Source organism: Megalops cyprinoides, chromosome 9 (assembly GCF_013368585.1).
Source record: "Megalops cyprinoides isolate fMegCyp1 chromosome 9, fMegCyp1.pri, whole genome shotgun sequence".
Taxonomy (NCBI): domain Eukaryota; kingdom Metazoa; phylum Chordata; class Actinopteri; order Elopiformes; family Megalopidae; genus Megalops; species Megalops cyprinoides.
The window spans coordinates 419,655-441,635 of NC_050591.1; the positions used below are offsets into that span (position 1 = coordinate 419,655).

General features: G+C 41.0%; 3 protein-coding genes across 3 annotated transcripts in view; all 3 read left to right on the top strand.

The window, feature by feature from the left end:
* Positions 1-4,516, top strand: part of atm (ATM serine/threonine kinase) — a 55,395-nt gene extending 50,879 nt beyond the window's left edge. The window contains 5 exon segments of the mRNA XM_036536654.1: positions 1,089-1,187; positions 1,189-1,239; positions 3,737-3,902; positions 4,210-4,296; positions 4,398-4,516. Coding sequence (XP_036392547.1) covers positions 1,089-1,187; positions 1,189-1,239; positions 3,737-3,902; positions 4,210-4,296; positions 4,398-4,516 — 522 coding nt within the window.
* A 223-nt stretch (positions 4,517-4,739) lies between these two features.
* Positions 4,740-7,815, top strand: LOC118783008 (serine-protein kinase ATM-like). Its single transcript, XM_036536656.1, has 3 exons — positions 4,740-4,831; positions 5,410-5,558; positions 5,945-7,815. Exons 1-3 carry the CDS (start codon positions 4,784-4,786, stop codon positions 6,126-6,128), a joined length of 381 nt encoding a protein of 126 aa, XP_036392549.1. The 5' UTR covers positions 4,740-4,783; the 3' UTR covers positions 6,129-7,815.
* A 3,494-nt stretch (positions 7,816-11,309) lies between these two features.
* On the top strand, positions 11,310-20,305 carry LOC118782865 (transmembrane protease serine 2-like). The gene is made up of 11 exons (XM_036536474.1): positions 11,310-11,333; positions 12,387-12,618; positions 13,604-13,747; positions 13,897-14,026; positions 15,033-15,076; positions 15,359-15,527; positions 15,635-15,804; positions 16,234-16,329; positions 18,411-18,553; positions 19,971-20,123; positions 20,247-20,305. The coding sequence occupies exons 1-11, from the start codon at positions 11,310-11,312 to the stop codon at positions 20,256-20,258; spliced, it is 1,317 nt and encodes a 438-aa protein (XP_036392367.1). The 3' UTR covers positions 20,259-20,305.
* Positions 20,306-21,981: the final 1,676 nt, after the last annotated feature.

The following is a 21,981-nucleotide window of genomic DNA, read 5'->3' on the forward strand; positions in this document are numbered from 1 at the left end:
CATCTCCTGTCAATATATTTGTAGCCCACTTCCTCAAAACTACGGTAGCAATGCCCACAAGTATGGCTACAGCAAGCGACAGCGACTAGCTGCAGCTAGCATCAGGGACACAGCGAACTTGGCGAAATACAGCGACAAAGTTGCTGCCGGTGTGAGCGCAGGGTTATAGCGGTAAGGGAAAAGTTCCCTCCATTGCTTGTAAACACAAATCAGAATAAAAGTTCAGGCATCTGCACTGTCTACTGAGGAGTTAAACCAAGATAAACCGAGTGCTTCTTCCACAACGGATAAAGTAAAACAGGATGCTGCTCTGTGTCTCTAGGCTCAATGAGTCAGTTCTGCATGAGCTTGTCTGGTCACCACTGTGGTAGCTCTTTAAAAAAGGACAGCGTGGTCTTTAATGACCACTCTGCAGGTTAAAACATTGGCACATTCATACTCAGGGGGTTTGTAGTCTGGCTGGGATTTTCCAAGGTATGATCTTATAAATGTTTAATATTGCCCAAGAATGGACTGTTTTTGTGCAATTTTCAGTACTTTACGTACTTGTTTTTATGTTAAAGAATGTTAAATATTGCAACTTAAAAGAAACTTATATCGATTACACGACTTTATTTAACTCTGAAACATGAAATGTTTTCAAACTTTAAAAAAAAAACAATTTTTCAATAAAGTTTAATTTTGTAAGTTACCTGTATTTTGTTTAGTTTTTTTTTACTTAATCAAAACAGCCCAACTGCAGTTTGATGATATGACCTGGAATTGCACAATAAAAAAAACATGATTTCTGAAAATTAGTAAAAATGGAGATATCTTCAACTGTTCAACTTTATGATACATACCTAACTTAAGATACATTTACCCAATTGTTCCTATAAGATATTTGGGAGCTAAAATCATATGCAAGCCTCATATAATGAACAATGTCTCTCATCCTTCCCACAGCACTTAAATAGCAGGTCATTATATACTGCTGTTGGAAAAACATGTAGCCTGTTTGCTGGGAAATCTGTAATGGTTAAACATAATTGTAAGTACAATTACGTTTAGCCATTACATCCCCCCAACTGTGCTCTCTTTGCACCCAGGTGGTGCCCTTTTCCCAGCGCAGCGGGGTGCTGGAGTGGTGCACCGGGACTGTGCCCATCGGGGAGTTCCTTGTTGACGCCAAGAATGGTGCCCACCAGCCGTTTCCACCCCAACGACTGGACCAACCTGGCCTGTCGGAGGAAAATGATGGTACACCTCATGCCTTGTGACACTCCGCGTCACATCAGAGTGCTGAAGGAGACGTACATCCAGTGCCTGCCTTTAGATTAAATCCGTCTCATGGGTTTTGCAATAGCTCCCTTCCAGTCAATATCATCACATTTGAATATACTTTAGCGCTTTGTAAAGAGAAGAGCATGCACAGAACAACTGGAATAGTTAATGACTGTCTAACTGCTTTGTAGTTTGGCATTAAATTTTTTTTCTTAGAACATAAGAACATATATGACAAGAAAACAGGCCATTCGGCCCAACTAAGCTCGCCCATTTCCGTAATTAAAAGAGTATCCAAAACTGCATCAGTCTAAACTTGAACACAGCAAGGGTCTCTGCCTCAACTGCGTGACCTGGCAACCTATTCCATGTATTGATAACTCTTTGTGTAAGATAATATTTCCATTTATGTCCTCTTGTTTTACAGACTGAACTCACCCTAAAAATCTATTATAGTTGACCTTATTTAATAATAAATTTAATAACCTCAGTTAAATCACCCCTAAGCCTCCACTCGCTTAGTCTAAATAGGTTAAGTACTTGAGTCTTTCCTCGTAGCTTTTATATTTCATGCCAGGAACTAATTTAGTTGCCTTTCTTTGAACTTTTCAAGAGCTTCGATGTCTTTTTTATAGTACGGTGGCCAGAAACTGCACACAGTATTCCAAGTGAGGTCTGACTAAAGGCATTGTATAATTTCAGTACAACCTCCTTAAATTTATACTCAATACTTTGGCTATATATCCCAGCATCCTGTTGGCCTTTTTTTACTGCTACAGTACATTGCCTAGATCCTGTTAAGCTTGGGTCAACCATTACTCCCAAGTCCTTTTCAAACTGGGCACATTCTAGTTTTTTTCCACCCATGAAGTAGTCTTGTCTAAGGTTCTTATTTCCCACATGCAAGACTTTACATTTATCTAAACTGAATGTCATCTGCCAGGTATCTGCCCACTTTTGGATGCTGTTTAGGCCTTCCTGTATTACCTTAGTTGATTCTATACTGTTGGCTAGACCCCCTAGTTTTGTGTCATCTGCAAATTTTACTATTTTACTACTAACCTCTACATCAAGATCATTTATGTATATAAGAAATAGCAAAGGCCCCAACAGTTCCTCCCACAGTTACAGTCTGCTTTTTATATTAGACAACCAACTTCGAACCCACTCAGTGATAGCTCCTGTAATTCCTACAGATTTCATTTTCAATATGAGCCTCTTGTGCGGAACTTTGTCAAACGCCTTTTGAAAGTCCAAATAGATAAATCATAAGCATTGGTTTGAGTCCAGATATACTGTTGCTTCCTCAAAGAAGTCCCAGGAGGTTTGTTAAGACACACCTCCCCTCTGCGAAAACCGTGTTGGATGTCATTTAAGACACCATTTTGTTCCAAGAATAATTCCAAATTATCCCTAATGATGGATTCCAGTATTTTGCATGCGATACAAGTTAAGATGACAGGCCTATAATTTCCTGGATCATTCCGGTCTCCTTTCTTGTAGATAGGTACTACACTGACATGCTTCCAGTCATCTGGCATTTCTCCAGTTTTAAGGGATTGCTTAAATATAACTGTCAGAGGCTTGTAAACCACCTCTGCTAGTTCTCTGAGAACTCTTGGATATATGAACTCATCTTGGAGGTCTCCCTCCAGAAATCTGATCACCTGGCAACTCTCACACAGTTTTGGCCACATTTTTTTTCCCCTGAAACGCTTTACCTAAATAAAGATTTACTGCCGAGATACAATTACCAGCTAAAAAACGTTGCTAAAAGCACCGAGGTGGCTTAGAACAGTCAAAGGCAGAAATCAAATACGAGGAAATGCCACTTAGCCTGAATACAATAAAACTACATTTACAGTTCAGCAGACGCGCTAACTACAACCATCACGAATCAGACTATCCTAAATCTGACGCTGAAGATCAGTATAAAAAATTAAACAAGCGAACTGGCTAGCTAGCTGAACTACCCGACTAGCTAGCTAAAGTGTGCTGCTTAAATAATTTAAAGATTTGCTTCCTGAGAGGGTGAAAAACCACAAAAAAACCTCTCGTCAGCTAGAGCTGAATTAGCTGTGTTTGCCAATGAGCTAACTCGTTGGATAACGCTTCGATGGAGGAAAAAAGTGGAAATTTCCCTCTCTGTCCCCTAATGGCAACAAAAGATTCAACTTTAGGAGCAGATCAGACCTACCTTATTTAATAGCTACGTAAATAGCCCCAATTGCCCTGTGGTGAGAGAATCTGGGCTTAGGTAAAATGGAACATCAGAAAATAGAACAATATAAAGTGCAACAGAAAGGCAGCTGGATCCCAGCACTGTAGAAGGACAGAGCAGTACAACAGTGCAGTAACAGACATGATAAAGCATCTCACATAAGTGCATCCCAGAAGTGAAGCACAGAGGATGGAGGAGTTTTTAAATGAAAAGATTGTATTATTTATGTTCTGTTTGCCGCGCCGCATGCAGGAATCGCAGAAGCTGACCCCAGATGGAAAGGTCCAGGCCTTTAACGAGGTGTGTCAAAACTTCCGGCCTGTCTTCCGCTACTTCTGCATGGAGCGCTTCCTGGACCCTGCTGTGTGGATGGAGAAACGACTGGCCTACACCCGTAGTGTGGCCACCTCCTCTATAGGTATGAGTGCCCCCAACAACTTTCTCCAATGTAGTCTTGGCAACACAACACAGTACTGTGTACCAGGAAATGGTTGGCTCAGGAATCCTGCAAGAGTGAGGTTGACTGTGGATAACTACATCTGCTAATCACAATGCAGCAATGCCAGTGATGACAGAATTATGCCTCTGTATTTGCTACCATTTATCATTTCCGAGAGTCATGGGCCACACACTTTGCAGCTCAAGAAGTGTTTGGACTCTCGGATAACTTTACTATGGTGCTTGGAATTGAACATCACAGTAACATGGAGTAATCTTTCCCCCAGTGGGTTACATTGTTGGACTTGGTGATCGACACATACAGAATATCCTGATTGATGAGCAGACAGCTGAACTGGTGCATATCGATTTGGGTAAGGAAACCGCAATGTGTTGTTTTGTAGTGGGATTGTTGGATGTTGTCTGTTGTTTTGCTTTTTTATTCCACCTTTGATACCCCTACCCCCCACCGCAGGTGTGGCCTTTGAGCAGGGTAAGATTTTGCCCACCCCAGAGACAGTGCCCTTCAGGTTGTCCCGGGACATTGTGGATGGAATGGGTATCTCTGGCGTGGAGGGCGTTTTCAGAAGGTGAGCTACTAGAGGATCACCCCACAAGGGCATGTGTGAAAACTCTGCAGCTGTGATTTTTCTGAACAACGTGCTTGCTTGCAGATGGCTTCCCAGCATTTCTTTATTGTTGGCCTTGTTTAGATGCTGTGAAAAGACCATGGAGGTGATGAGGAGCTCCCAGGAAGCCCTTCTCACTATAGCTGTGATTTTTCTGAACAACATGCTTACTTGCAGATGGCTTCCTAGCATTTCTTTGTTGTTGGCCTTGTTTAGATGCTGTGAAAAGACCATGGAGGTGATGAGGAGCTCCCAGGAAGCCCTTCTCACTATAGTGGAGGTAAGAACACAAGCCCGTGACCCAAAAATTAAGATTTGGTTCAAGTTTGAGAGCAGAGATACCCAATCCTGGTCCTGGAGGACTGTAGTCCAGGAGAATTTCTGGCTCTCTTTAAGCAATACACAGTGTCAGAACTGCAGAGGAAAGCCAAGCTGGTACAGATGAGAAAGTGATTCAATAGCATGGTCAGTTGACTGCATAGTATGAAAGACTACAAATATAGGTAGAGTAAGCCCTGCAGATGCTGTAGCCCTCCAGGACCAGAGCAGAGTAGCCCCACAGTCACTGCGGCCCTCCAGGATCCGGGTAGAGTAGCACTGCAGACACTGCGGCCCTCCAAGACCAGGGCTGAGAATGCTGAGAGAAGCTTTGAAAGGCCTTAGCACAGCAGTAATTAAATAAGACTTTGTAAATAAAACTGTAATTTTCAGAAGGTAGTGTCAAACCTCTTTTTTCAGTAATATTCCAGGATCAGGCTTTCCTGTAGTGTTGATGTTTTGTATGCCTCGTTGTTGTATGCATAGTTTGTGGGCTGTTTCGACCGCAGAGTGCAAAATGTCATGACTCTTTGCACACAGGTGCTGCTGTATGATCCACTGTTCGACTGGACCATGAACCCACTGAAGGCCTTCTACCTGCAGCGGCAGCACGAGGAGCAGGCTGACCTCAATGCCACGCCCAGCACCACTCTGGGTGGGGACGACCTGGAGGCCCATCACAAGCCCAGGTGCGACCCTCATATTGCCTAACACCCACATACAATCTAACCGCAAAGCAATTCGCGTTTTGACAGAGGCACTCAAGCAAATGCTCTTTTTGCTTATTTCCAGCTTAACACAAGGGAGTTAGTGTTTACTAAACTGAAAAAAAGCTGTTAAACATACCATTAAAAATTCTTATACTGGTTATTCTCATGTGGTGAATAGGCATGCTGCAGTTAGATTCAGTCTGATCTTAAGTGTTGTTTTATGTACTATATATAGAAGTAGTATGCAAGGTAAACTGCTGCCATATTTTGGCTTATCCCCATTTTGACATTAGAACTGCATCCAGTACACCTTTAAAGAGGATGGAGTTGCATGACCTGTGACCTTTGACCTCTGCCCTTTCCAGCAGTGACACCCAGAGCTTCAACAAGGTGGCGGAGCGAGTCCTGCTGCGCCTACAGGAGAAGCTGAAGGGTGTGGAGGAGGGGGCAGTGCTCAACGTGAGCGGCCAGGTCAACCTGCTCATCCAGCAGGCCATGGACCCGAAAAACCTCAGTCGCCTCTTCCCAGGCTGGCAGGCCTGGGTATAGCAGCTACAAGGGGGCGCATGACTGCTACCAACGGCACAAATCTCCACCCCTTCCACAGCTGGTTTCCTTGTGTGTTTGTGGTTTTTTTCCCTGTTTGCATATTCAAAGGATTTGCATATCTTCTCAATATCAGTGTGTTCAGTTGTACACAGTATGAGTGTGTGCATTTTACACACACATATGGTCACATCATACGATTGCATTTTATGATCACGTTATATACTGTAAAAATCCTATACATTGTCATACAAATTTGTACTTTTTTATGTACAGCCAGCAGTAATGTGGCTGACATTAGCTAGCACACAAAATTCCAATGAAGTATATACAGTTGGCTGTCCTTTCAGTAAAAGGCCTCAATGTGCTAGACATTAAAAAACCCACATTAATGTAATTTTCTAGATAAAATGTTATAGAATGGAACTTTCTGCACACAGGAGAAATGCATTTTATTGTCAGCAAACCCTTTCTCTGGTCTATCCTCTGGGTTCAGCGATACATGAATTGGGGAATGTATTGACACTGAGTGTATTTAGATTTATTAGCACTCTGACCAAAATAAGTAGCCATAGACTTAGCATTAATTATAAGTGCATACATTGGTTTCATTAGGAATAGACTGTAAGGCAAGCGCTGAAGGCAAACTCATGTTGAAACAGTAAATCTTGCACTGGTTGTGTGTGCTTATCTGAGATCAACTTTGTGTGCTCATACTGCAAAACTCACCTTGTATTTGTGGGTACAACATTCTAGCAGTGCTCAGTCCTTTGACCTCTGCATGCAGCTACGACAAAAGGCCTTACAGTCAAGACATACAAAGGAAAACCACGCTTAAAGCATTGTACAGGATATATTTGTCCATTAGAAACGCTCTGTGAATGGTGCTGTTTCAGTGGAATGACTGAAATGTTGAGTAGGTTTATGACAGTATTGCAACACTGAGCACTTGATAAGAAGCTCTAATCAAACCCCAGTGTTTTTGGGTGTATATGTACCTAAGTATATGAATGTTCCAAAGTATTTTGTTGCTAAAATGCTATGAGATTTCTTTGGCACATGAGTCCCTGGATGTCTGAAAGAGAAATATGAGGTCATATTGTATCACCTTAAGTTTTATGTTGAACATGTGAATGTAAAAACTACCGGGGGAAAAAAACTTTTCCATTTGCAGTTTCAGTGTTTGTAACGTCTATGCTTGAACCATGGTAAGCGTTGTTCAAGACTTTAAATAAATCAGTTTCTTCATCTTAATTTTCTGCTACCCTCCCTGTCACCCCAAATGTACATCCCCAATTCAGACCCAACTATGTGGTGGGGGAGGGAGTTGAGCACATGCTGAAATGCATAATTTGATGTACTGTTCTATTTTTACTGCATCCTGTATGTAGATGTTTTTTCTGACATTGATAATTGCATTTGAAATTGCAATAATTTTTTTTCAAACAAGATATCTTTGGAACGCAGTTGCTAGCATCTTTGTACTTCCTCTTTTCTCTTCCTCAAAGTGATTGTTTTTGGACCCTCAGAAATTACTTGACCTATAATTGTGGCACTGGCATTTTTCGTACACATTGTTTTAATTATTTCAGTATGAGTGGCGGTTTCAGGTGGTGAAGGATTTAACCATTCGCTGCAGAAAGGCTTATGTGGCTTGTGCGCGATCTTAAACAAGCCGACGGATTTTCCTCCCCACATGGACAATAGACAAAAAACCCTACTTGCGTATTTGTTTCAAGAGCGCGAGACCTGTTAGGGGTTCACCACTCAGATACTTAAAATTTGCACAAGTACCGTGCATTGGATCGTGTTGACTCACTCATACCAATTTGCTAATGACTTAATGGCTTATGTTCGCTTCAGGGTGTGAGCTAATTTATTTATACAATATAGGTGTATCCACATAGGTGCATTACTGGGCGCGACGGCTTTGCATGTTCTATGGATGTAGGGGTCACTTCTGTTCTTTCTGTCTGCTTTGTCTCTGCTTGGGTTTGGGAGATAAAGAGTCCATTTTACACTTTGCACTTAATGTCAGGGATAACAATAAAAGTACATACAGTTAGATACTGCATCCACTCCACTTTATTTGGGGCCAAGCACCGAAGGTGCTAGGCACCTATTGTAATTGTTAGAATTTTTCACTATTATACTTTCTCCTCTGTCTATGGCAGCCCATAGAACCCTTTGGTGGATTTTTATGAAATTTGGCACATTGATAGAGGACAGTCCAAAGTATCCAGGCCTCAAATTTGGGGTCAGTCCATCCATCTCTGTAGCGCCACCAACAGGCCAAACTTCAAGGTACATTTTCGCTTGTAACTTTTGAACCGTTTGTCCTAGAGTTGTGATCTTTTTCCCCCCTGAATCCTTGGGTCACGACGATTCGAATGCATTTTCTGTCATTTTGAATTTTTGCAAACTAGTCCTAGGCCGTTGATCCTATCACCACCAAATTTGTGATGGCAATATCCAAATTTGATCCTATCAAAATCAAAGCAGATGTTTCAACCAAATTTCTTGTGCATCATCACAGTGAATGACCCTAGCTGGGAAAGCATGAAACCTGTGTGTCGGGCATTTTGTTTTTCGGCCATCTTGGTATTATCATTTTTTCAATGATTTTCTATGGCAGGCCATAGAAGCCCTAGGTGGATGTTGGTGGAATCTGGCACCCTCATATAGCACAGTCCAAGGGATCCAGGCACCAACTTTGGAGTCAATCCGTCAATCCCTGTAGCGCCGTCAGCAGGCCAAATTTCAAGAATACATTTTTGCTTATTACTTTTGAACCGTTTGTCCTAGACTTGTTATCCTTATTTCCGCTGAATCCCTGGGTCATGATGAATTGAATAGACTCCACTGTAATGGATTTTCAGTTTTTTGAAAAACCTACTTTTGTGAACTAGTCCTAGACCGTTGATTATATCACCACCAAATCTGGTCCGTATCATCTACAGAGGGTTCTGACCAAAAGTTATTCAAAGAATTTTGCTAGGGCAAACGAAACAGCCGCTGTCGTCCAATGAAATTCCATGGTGAAGACACCAAAAAAGGAAGTGAGTCATATCTCACTTGGTACACTTTGTTGGTATTAGCAACACTGGGTATGCACCAAGTTTCATGACATTTGGCCACTTGGGGGCGCTATACCATTAAAATCATTAAAATACCCATTACTCTGGCAGAAAAGCAGATATCTCAACTAAATTTCTTGTGCTTCATCAAAGTTAAGGATCCTATCTGGGAGCTTATGAAACCTCCACATGGGACATTTTGTGTTTCATCCATCTTTGATTTTGTCAAAAACACATTTAAGCACCTCCTCCTAGAGTTATGGCACAATGAGGTTTTGTGTATTACCTCTTTGGACCATTGTCTTTAACAGTTGTTAAAGGATAGTTGCCAGGTTGAACAATGTGGCCGCAGTGTACCCACAAATTCACCCGTGAATTCGCCATAAAGGAAGAGTGGCCATACCTCTGAAATGCTTTTGTTCATTGGCATAAAAGTCTATACACATGCTTACAATTAGGCCTGGGTGCCACACAGCAAGTTTAGTGAAATTTGGCCACTTTGGGGTGCTATACTGAAAAACAGGTTTAAACACCCATGTGTCCATGTACTTAGTTTTTAATGAAATTTTGTTCTAATGGACATCACAAGGCACAGACCACACAAAGAAAAGCAGATATTGCCACCAATTTTTTGTAGGTCATTACATCCTTGCATATCAGGTCCTAACTGGAAAATGAACACATAGTTCAGTGTCCAAATGGCATGACTGTTAAGATACAGTCAGTTTGTAGCAATTAAAATAGGCACATCTGCACCGTTTGACTTATTGCCACAACTAATACACTAAATACTGTTGAAGAAACACTTGGACTTTCCATATTGGCCTGAATGTTAGACAGCGGGTTTTTTCTACTTCAGAAATTACATCTGAAAAGGGGTTGTCTGTGGTAATTTCATCTAACAGATGTAGAAAATATATCAGAGTACCTTGTTTTATTCAGTGTATTTTATTAAATTGATTTCAGATTGAGATTTCCTTTATTGTCATTTTATCATGCACTTGCGTACAATCAAGAATGAAATGCGATTTTTCCTATATCAACAGTGTATATAAATTACAAAGAGAATTAAAACAACATATATCCATAAACAATACACTCAGTTTTGTAAACATTTGGAGGGGAATAGTAGCATGACTATGGCGGCATGTGTTTATGGTATAGTTGGAGGGGAATAGCAGTATGTACTGTCAATAAATTATTTTTTTTTGTCTGTACAAAAAGTGCCAGGTGCAGCATGAAAAGGATTGCACTAGTGGAGAATAGTGTCTGTCTGGTCCTATGGCGGGATTAATGGTTCAGTGAAGGGGGGGGAGCAAGAGTGTTCATGATCTTCACAGCCTGGGGTATGAAATAAAATGATTTCTTTAAATAAATAAGATTTGATCTTCAAAAGGTCTTTTGCCAAAAAAGGTGTTAAAAAATGAGGGGTCCTTTTCTAATCAGGGACATTTTATTATATTCAGCTAATATGGTATGTTCTCTGCCATTTTTCCCATCATTTTGGACTTTTTCAAATACCCAAAAATTGCACTCCTCCAACAGCGTTGGCACTTCTCATTGCAATGTCCCAATAAGGCACACTGCATTTTATGGCACCGCTTATGTTTAAGCTTGACATATATGTAGTGGGGGGCAGTGCGGTGGTGCAAATGGGTAGCAGTACTGCCTAACATTATGGAGGTTTCAAGTTTGGGGTGCATCTGCATTCAGTTTGTACCTTGTCCTTGTGTTCATGTGGCTTTCCTCTGGGTATTCTGGTTTTTCTACCACAGTCCAAACACATTCAGGTAATGTCAATTGGACATGCTATATTGCCCATAGGTGTGAGTGTAAGAGTGGGTGTCAATGTGTCTGTTCACCCTGTGATGGATTGGTGTCTTGGTCAGGGGTTGTTCTCATTAGTTGTCTACCTGGTGGCCCTGAGGTGCTTGGCCCCTTCATTGCTACTTGCAGCTATATTTATTATTATTATTATTATTATTATTATTTTATTATTTTCTTTACAAAATGCTCGCAGTCTTGTCATAATGAGACTGAAGTCTGGTGCGAAGAGTGACAGCAAACAAATTGCTTTATCGTCAGTTGCTATTACTCACTGCCGACAATGAAAGCGCAGCTCAGCTGGGAGGTAAACGTTTGCATCATTGTCCAAACAAAGGAGTGGCAGAGCGACCATTAGTTTCTGATCGTCGATTACACAATATGGACTGAAAGGATGGCTTTTATGCACAGGATCCCTTTTGAAAGTACAGTAACAGGTGAAGCACGCTGGAGGTAAGACTTTTCTCCCCTAGAGTTTATGTATATGGAATTTAATGAATGGGTTGTAGAGTGAATGTCTTGTTTGGTTTCTTTCTGTTAGTGACCTTTGTTGTGTTATTTCAGTTATATTTCGACACATTTATATGCATTAATACACAACACTGCTATGAATTTATAATCATGCTTTTCAAATGTCTTTCTTGAAACACAATATGTCTTGAATTCATAATCATGTAAATGAGCCATCTGCTGTAGCTCACTACAAAATGATTTACCCACACTGCTTTTGCAGCTGGATTTTATGGTTAGGCCTAATTTCCCCTGAATACAGTCATGTCAAACTTGATTTTGCAGGGAATTAAATGAAATCAATTGATAGCGAAGTGTTGTGACATACTGTGTTATGTCAGTCACTTGTCGAATATAAAACAACTGCAACTGAACAACTGTAATTAAATGCATCACTCCTTTTGAAAAAATTGGCATAACCAGTAACCTACTTTTTGATGGAATTGATCATTTTAGGTGAAAACACCTTCTTCCTAGGCTAAGAAATTATGACAACTGATGCGGTAAATCCTTCCTTTTTAATAATTGTAATTATTTTTTTACATGGTGAATAAAAGTAATAGAGTAACAAAAATTAACTCAGTCTCTCATTGAAATAGAATGCTTAGGTTTGTGTAGGTATGTATAGGTTTCGGTATATGTTGTATTAATGCCCAGTAAAATACAATTTGCATATATTTTTAACAAAAAAAGACTGGAAAGTTTGCATACAGAATTTGCATGTCAGTACAGTAAATATCCCACACTGGTGCTCCAACATTTATCACAATGAAAACATTTTCCTGTGTGTGTGTGTGTGTGTGTGTGTATGTATGTATGTCTTCTCTTTCTTTTTGCTTGTGTTATCCAGGCGGATTCTGGCCCCTACTTCATAAACTATGGTTTCCAGGAAGGACAGGAGAGACCACCCCCCTTTAACCCTGCGGTGGGGTTGTACCCTTCCCTACCACACAAGGGCTCTCCTGACATACCCCAGTATGTCCCCCAAACTGTCCATAGTCTCCAATTCGACCCTACTCCCCAGCCCTTCACACCGGAGAAGCCAGCTGACACCACACCAGAGCCAGGTCCTGAGGTCAAAGGTAAACACTATGCCCACAACGATCAGCAATCCAAGGTGTTGAAAGCCACTATGTTTAACGCTGCACTCTGCACTGCAGGAAGTATATCTGAGTCTGAATGGTTCATAGGGTCATAGTTCTTCCCGATTTTTGTAGCATGAAGAGGATTGATGTACAGTCTCTCACCCCTGGATAGAATACCCAGTCTAACGCAGGGCACTTACCCCCAATCCATGTCTTTAATCCTGAAATCCAAGTAGAGAGAGGTGGTGGGCACAACTTTTAAAATCCATAGCATGATGCAGCTGGGGATCAAACCACCAAACGTCTGGTGCTCTAATCACGAGACCACCAAACTGGCATCCCTGTTTAAAACACAAACCTAAAACTATGGACAATTTTATGTTTCTTTCCCTTTTTGCTCTGTACTTTCACCTAAACGAAACATTCACCTGCTCAGATATATTTACATTTTAAAAATGTAACGCAAGCTAACCTTTCTCTGTAAATGATTGGCTGTCTTCTCCAGGAGTTAGGAGACTGAGGGGAAAGCATTGTGGCTGCATCGTGACTTCTTTGGTCATTGTGCTTGTCCTCCTGGTTGTGGCGGCTATACTGATGGGCTACTTCTGTGAGTACTGTCATGAGCCTCTGATTCCTGCTGGCACCTCACACTTCTATAACTGTGCAAAGCTCCCTTTTTTGTGACCAATTTTTTACTAATGTTCTGTATTTACCACACTACTACACAAAAACAAAACTGCATTGAATTCTGCTGTTGTCATTTCATCGGTGTCTGCTGGGGAGGTCCAGCTGAGCACTTTCCCTGGGGGCTCATGGTTCTCTGCTGACTTTCTCCTGAAAATATGTCAATAATTTGAGCTTTGAATAGATGTAGCTGTTTAGTTTGTACAATAAACAAAGTGCTGATGAGTTTCTCAGAGCGCAGCCTCAGATGCCCATTAGGAGATTCTGTGCCCAACGCGGTGCGTTTCCACCCCAACAGCAACCCTCTCTCAATACCCCTCCTCCTCAGTTTCCTCCAGGTGCATGTTTGGGGTGCCCTGTGGTGATGGTCGCTGCATCAAGGCCTCCCAGTGGTGCGACGGGGTGAGCAACTGCGTGGCAGGGCAGGATGAGTCCCAGTGTTGTAAGTGTTTCCTCCCCCCGAGCTGGCTGCCTCACGCGGTCAAGCCATTACCCAGAAGCGGGCCCAGACCACTGCAAGGCTGTGGAGGTCTACATATGGTCAGCTGACATGACCTGTGGGCGTACTTCACTCTCACTTTTGCCTTCCAGTCCGACTCTATGGCTCCAACTTTATCCTGCAAGCGTACTCAAGTCAGAGCGCATCATGGAAGCCGGTGTGCTCCAATGGATGGGACGACGATTACGGGAGGGTTACATGCGCACAGATCGGATATGACAGGTGCATCCCATCACCCTGTGGCCAGACACCCTCAATGCCAGAGAGATGACCTCAGTCATTTTCATTAGCCCAAAGCAAATGCCTAGATATGAAGGAAAAAGCCTTCATGAACATCATTAAGGGCAGAGCTACCATGTGATGTCATTCACAGGTTTGCATGAACCAATCGAAAAACCTCTCTGTTGGAAAAACCTCTCTGTTTCTGATTGGTTCAGGTCAGTGAATTATTGATAGGACATTATAGCTCCAGCCATTTCAGAGTTTGTGACATCTGATCAATGCACTGTCAATTACATATATACTTACATGATACTTACATAATTTTATATGTGTAATTATTCAGGCACAGCTCTAATGCAAGATGTTACTTTCAAGCCTGCTGCAGTGTGATGACAAAACAGAAGGAGAAGGGGTATTGTGAAAAGGGGGAGAGATGTTTTGAAAAGAAGTGGCTTTTTGGCATAATTTATTCTTTTGTTCCACAGAGAGTCCTATGTTAAATCTGGACAAATGATACCAAGTTTGAGTGACTCCCATGGCTATATGCAGGTGGTGTGGGGTTTGGACTCTGGAACACCTATACAGAATCATTTTGTCTATAGGTGAGATAGCACCACTCTCCCTGCTTATTCTGACTTAATAAGAAGTTACTTTATCTATATCTTATATCTACTGACTTTTTCTTTCTTTGATGTTTTAGAAATCGCAGATGCAATTTCAAAATTTTCCCTAAACTTCTTTCTGTTGGATCTATTTAATTTGATCAGTGACTTTCCTCATTTTTAACCCTGCTAGCCATGCTCTTGATACCTGGAAGTGTGGGTGAGGCAGTTTACAGTGAGTCAGACAGAATTCAGGGAATTCTCATGGCCAAACCCACCAGAGCCAGTCTTGTCTAATGAAACAAATGAAATTCACTGCATTTAGTCATCTAGGAACTGAATTCACTGCTGTTGATTGCTGTTGAGCTGTACTCACATAAGGACGCTATTTCTCTCATCCTCAGCGAGTTCTGTGTGTCTAACAGCATTGTCACGCTGCGCTGCATCGGTAAGCTGATCGCATGCTCCCTGTTCCTGTTTCAGCTCAAAGGTCACATTTAACTTGTATGGAGCAGGATTATGTAGCTAATGTAGTCAGTCCTGTGTGCAAACCCCAAATCAATATCTATCATTAATCACTCAGTCAGTCTGCCAGTCAGTTAATCAGTTAATTAATAAATCAATTAATCAGTCACATGGTCACACAGTGAGTAAGTGAGTGGGAATATAGCTGAGCTCTTTCTGGCTCTTTCATCCCAGACTTTCACCTCACTTCCTAATTTGCCTGTAGACTGTGGCACCAGGGTCACCTTTCCAGGGTCACGCATTGTGGGTGGGAAGATGGCTGCCCTGGGGACATGGCCATGGCAGGTCAGCCTGCATGTTGGAACCCAGCACCTCTGTGGCGGGTCCATCATAACCCCCTACTGGATAGTGACAGCAGCGCACTGTGTGGAAAGGTCAGTTCAGCCAAACCAGAGACTGTCTCTCTCTCTCTCTCTCTCTCTCTCTCTCTCTCTCTCTCTCTCTCCATTCCTATGTGTTAACCCGTTATGGTAAACTGTAGGTATTCTTACCCGGACGATTGGACAGTGTATGGGGGATACCTCGATCAATATGATATGACCTGGAGTGCTGGCAATGCTGTATCTCTCATCGTCTCCAATGCCTACAACAGTGAAACGAAAAACAACGATATTGCACTCATGAAACTGAAGGAGCCTCTTACAATGTCAAGTAGGCCCTCTCTCTCTCCCTGCCTCTCGCTATTTATCCATCTCTCACTGCCTCTCTGTCTCATTCTCTCTCATTTAAACTGATCTTTTATCATTTATTATTTGAATGTTCAATTATTGCTCAAATGTCCAATTTAAAATATTTCCCAAAACCTGAAGATTGCCACTAACACTTAGTTAAAGCATGCTGCTTTAGCTGGTCAGTTGATGTTATTAAAATTGTTGCCTATTTTTCCTGGCTTCCAGTTGGAGCTCCTCCATATAGTGGAATCATCTGATAGACGAGCAGTTAAGGCTGTTCAGTGCTTCACCGTACAGTGATTCTTCATATGCAGCTCTCCTTGAGTTTTTCCATAGTAAATGCCCAGTGCTGATACTGTCCACAGCTAGCCACTCTGGCACTTTATTGACTTGGTCCTGCTCTTTACAGATTTTGTGAAACCGGTGTGTTTGCCAAACGTGGGTCTGAATTTTGCCGCGCCCCGAATGTGCTGGATTTCAGGCTGGGGGGCCACAAGAAGTGGAGGTGAGTGCACTCCATCATTCATAGGCAGTAAGGAGCAGGGTACATAACTCAGCAGTTGTCAGTTCATTTCCTGGGTGGGTGCACTTCTGTTGTACCCTAGGGCAAGGGACCCATGCAGCTTCAGTAGTTATCCAGCTGTGTAAATGAATTAAACATTAGCTGGATAAGAGTGCCTGCTAACAAAAACCTTGTGTAGAAGAGATCAGAATATGAGGCCAAACCCAGTCTCTAAATAAAGACCATTTGAAAGAACCCTAATCAATGTAGTGAAGTGTAGTAACATAGTGAAAAGGGTAGTGAAACAGGCAACATAGTGTCCATTCATACAGCCAGATACAAGTGAGAGTAATGGCAGTTAATACCTTGCTCAAAGGTAGAACAGCAATGCCCTACCTGAAATTCAAACCTTCTGGTTTCAGGTGTAATAGTCTACAGGTGTGTTTACAGCCTGGCCATGATGTCTTTTGCCTTTACGCTAGGGGTTGAAAGCTTTGGATTACCAACAATACAATACAGTATTGATTCATATAAGAATTTACTTTGATACAATGCAATATGATTCAATATGATACATTGTGAAACAGTATCATTCAACATAACCTTATTCTATGCATTTAAAGAAATGTATCTAAGCATTAGTTCATAAACTGAAATAACACTGTTCAAGGATAACTAAGATTGTCACTGTATTTTCATCCAGATTGGTGCATTAACATGAATAAAGATAAATACATAAAAAATCATTGGTATGAATCGATTCTCACACATAGCATCAATACAGCTGGATCATTCTATTAATTTGTCAGTATGAATCAATGTATTGACACCTCTAAGTTACACCGCTGTCAGGAACTGCATACCTGGGCTCTGGTCTGGTTTCCCTCAGTTAATTTCATCAAATGTGAGACTGAGGGCCACATGTGTAAACGGTGCGTATGCACTAAAATTGTGCTGAGCACTTTTCTACACATAAAACGGTATTTATTAAAAGATACTTCCCTGGAAAACATGTGCACCGGGGTGTACGCATAAAATTTGTAATTTGCAGATTGGCGACACCAAGAGGAACTAACGGTGATGCAAGTAAATGGATCTTGTGTCAATCATTGATGAGTGTTATCGCGGTGTGTGTCACGCACTGGTCCTGTGTGCACTTATTCGTTTTTTTGCCCTCTCTTTTAAAATCTGACGACTTCTTCTTTACCTCCTCCACCGTACACACCTCTGGTGAAACTGCATTCATAGCAGTCACCACTTTGAGCCACTCTGCATTTTTACATCGATTTGAAATGCTGCTAGTCTCCTCTCCACCTCATCAGCCATCAGCTCTATCTCCGTGTCTGAATAATTTCTTTTCTTACATTGTGCCATTGATCCTCAACATCAATCTCTGCATTTCACTCTGATTTACCTGGGATCTTTAATATGCTAATTAGACTAATTAAAGGCATGTCTGGGTCCATATAAGAACAATTGTGGGAGTGGACATTAAGCGTGTTCATGTGCACATAATCTCACGATAATCTGATTTACGCTCAGAAGACAATTAGGTGTACGTGGTGTTTGATAACGCTGATGAAAAAACCTCCGTACAAAAATCATGGGATTGTGCGTACCACATGGTCCTATGGCAAGTTGTACACAATGATTGATACATATGACCCTAAGCTTGGCTGAGTGGCAGGAGTGTCTATGTGACTTTTGCCAAATCAGGAAGTGTGATATTTATGTTTATGTATGCTCCTTTGAATAAAACATTCTGTCTTTAGCAAACAGTGTTAAACATTTACACCCCTAGCCACTTGAGACTGAGTTGGATTTGAACCCGACAAGCCCTGCAATGAAAAATACATTCCTTTTTAATATGTGTATTATTAGTTAGTTATTAGTTCCTGTTTCACACAGTCACTAATCAGTGACTTGAATGCTGGAATACTGTTTAACATTCTTAATATGTAAAATGGATCACACTATTGCACCATGTACCCATACTATGAACATGGCTGCACAGGAATTTTCAGAGCTACTGTGAGTCGTGTTTACCCGTGACTGTACTAGTCCACTTCCTCCTGTGCTTGCAGGGCCCTCCTCACGACACCTCATGGAGGCCCAGGTGCCGCTGATTGACAGGGCCACCTGCAATAGCCTGTCGGTGTACAACGGAGAGATCACGGACACTATGATATGCGCCGGCATTTTACAGGGTGGGGTGGATTCCTGCCAGGTACGATCAGCCCCACCCATGGAAAATCACAGCCGTGCTGCCTGCCTCTCCTCTTCTTCCTCCTCCTTGGGCATGGTCGCCGTTAGTGTTGATATAAAGGCAGCCTGATGTAGGTCTGGCTGGGAGGCGCTGGGCAAAATGTGACATGCTCTCACTCTGCAATCTCTGGTGTCACACACCAGGAGAAAAAAAAAGAAAAAAAACCCAGAAATTAAAAGGTATGTGTCATACCTTTCCCTTCAGGCGGGCAGTGAAAGTCAAAGAATAAGGTGGTATCATAAATACATTGTGGTGTACTTAGCTGATGATAAAAGCCTAATTTTAGCCATCAGGCATGGCACTAACATTAAAAGGCTAATATTAAACAAACCTGTTTTTCTGGAAAATAAAAATGTATTGAAATCTGATTGAGGCTTTTAACGCATTAGCATAGATAATGCCTGGTTTTATGGTTTGTTTTATTAAGTGATGAGTGAAATATTTTCAAAAGAACGCTTGTTCAAATGTGGTCACCTGCGCAGTTTGTATGTGAAAAATGTCACATATTCCCAGAGCCATGTAATGTCTGGGCTGAATTCCTTTGGAATTCAGTTTTCAGTGTTATCAGCTGAATGCTTCTGTGGAAAATATTTACATGCATCCTGGTCAATTGGTTTTCAGGATCATCCCACATGTGAAGTTTGATCTTTTGTTTAATTCAATGTAATGTACACTAGTGGAAGATTTCAGCCCATATTCAATCTGCTTAGGTGCTTTGCCCTACCATAGTTTTGATTTTGATTCCTACACAACCTTGTTCAACCTCAGTGACCCCCAGAATCTTGATGTTGTGGAAAGTATATGAGTTGAACAACTCTCTCAAATGTTGAAGATACCACTCAACACTTTGGATACAACTTTTATTCTTTTTATTCTTTATTTTTTCTATTTTTCAAATTTTAGAATAATAACACAAATGGAATTATGCAGTGGCAAAAAGTGTTTAAAAAATCAAAACTGTCTTATATTTTAGATTCTTCAAAGTAGCCAAAAAAAATCTTTTAAAAATACTTTTTTTGGAAAGAAATTCATATGTAGGCATCAACTTCACTATTTATTTGTCCAAGAAACAAATTTCAAAAATTTAAGGATAAGTCTTTAGATCAGAATGTCTTTGAAAGTATGTTTCCCATTATCATAATCAGGCGTGTCCAAACTTTCTGGTACTGTGCAAAGTGCAAATTGATTAAGTCTGGGCTCTTCTCACTAAGTGTATAAGTATAAAAATTTGTTCACTAGTTTACTTAAATTAAGGCAATATTATGCTTTGTTTCCAGCAAATCCAATAGTAGATAACGTATTGAAGTATTAAATCAATATACAGGGGAGAGCATTATCCTTCATTGCTTAAACTTACTACTGCTTTTGTGTTTGTCAGGGTGACAGTGGGGGTCCTCTGGTGACAGAGGAGGCTTCGGTATGGTGGCTGGTAGGGGACACTAGCTGGGGTTATGGCTGTGCCCAGAGGAACAAACCTGGTGTCTACGGCAATGCCACAAGCTTCTTGAACTGGATCTACAGACAAATGCAGGTAAAGACACTGGAAAAACAAGGCAGATCTGGGAGCTCAGTCTGTCACAGCACAGTGAACCAAGCAGTCTAGAGTCACAGTTTGTGTTTGATGTCTGACATTTCCATTGAATTTCGATTCCAGAAATATAAATGAACAAACCAGAAGGACCGCTGTGAGTATACAGACCAGAAGGAAACCCCTGTCCCCTTGCTGTGATCGTGTTGCCTTTTTATGAATTCCATTGTTTAAATGAAGTTTTAAAAGAAGTTTTAGTTCATTCTTTTGTGAATTTGGGGTAAAGTACACTTCAATATTTTTGTTTTTTCCCCTCATTAGTGAACTGCGACCTTCATATACACAAATATGGTGGCTTTATGGATTATACCTTACACTGTCTTTTGAAGAACTGCTACTGTACAATAAAACTCTATATACACATTTATTTATTGATATTTTCCACACACAGAACAATTCAAAATCTATGTAAAAAAATCCTCCTGAATATTCTTATTAAAGCAACTACAATTATCATGAAGACAGCTGTTTTATCACTTATGAATGTCATTTGGTTCCTTTTTGCTGGTTTTACCATGCAGACAAGGCCTTGCCTTGGTCCCCACACTTTCTGCCACAGCAGAGGAAATACCAGATGACAAATGTTATACCAGCAGTGCAGAGCCAAGCCCAGTTGTTGGTACCATTTGAATAATATACTGTGCACTTGATTGTATTTGGCCTCACACTGGGAAACCATATCTATTATTTAAGATCTTTATCTTTAGACCCTTTGGATATTAGGGGCTTTGGACCTTAATTCTTTGAGATTTAAGGGCATCTTTTAAAGGGGAAATAAATGATAAATGAAAATGATAGCTGACACAAGAGCATGTGCTAAAAGTATGTAATGTATTGAAACTCACAGAGCTGTGGTCCATTTTTTCAGTACGAATCTTCATTGAATCAGGCTAATGAATTGGTCCCAGCACCCCAATCATAACATGATTATCAATTTCTGTTGAATTGCTGGCACAACTGATATTTTACTAGCAGCAGTATCACAATTGGATATTCCAAATAGTCTGTTGACTATCTGATGGTGTCTGGCAACACCCCACTCTCAAACCATCACTGGGAAAAAGAGGATTACCATAGGCTGCCTACTTTTTGTGCTGCATTACTGTAATGCATTACAGCCTTCCTATTTCCTGTATGTCCCACATCCAGGGGGCAGCATTGCCAATATAAACACAATGCTGAGGTTGCTCTTCATTCCAAGTGCGTTGTCAAGGGTTGGATTTTTCAAACGATAAAAGTAGGCAACATATCTACCTGGGTGTTTTAAGAGAAACAAAAAGGGCCGTGCACATGTGTACTCACTTTATTTGTTTATGTATTTGTTCAATCAGTTACAATTCATTTTTGGCGCTGACTGAAAAAAATCACAAAAAGGATGTATCATTCATACTATATTTTACAAAAGCAATTTTGATCTCATTTGCAACATCAGTTTTTACAGTTTTAATTTTTTAATTAAAGAGTCACAAAAATAACATTACTGAGGTAAACATGCCCAAACAAGATGACATCTAAAAGGTGATCCACCCACTAATGAAACATGCCAGAAACCCGTGTGACCAGTTTCCATTCTGGACTCAGCCAACGGCTCTGCAAAGATAAACGTATAAGGTTTGACATTCTTGATCAGCAGGTGTGTCACATTTTTGATGTTTCCAGCAACAGGTTGAAGGAATGTCAGTCAAAAAAAACCCATTCTGTTGGACCAGTAAACATTGTCACAATGTCATGTCTTGCATGCTTTCTGTGCATCCCAATCAGTCAATAGTAATTGGTTCAATACATAATTGGTGGTTTAATG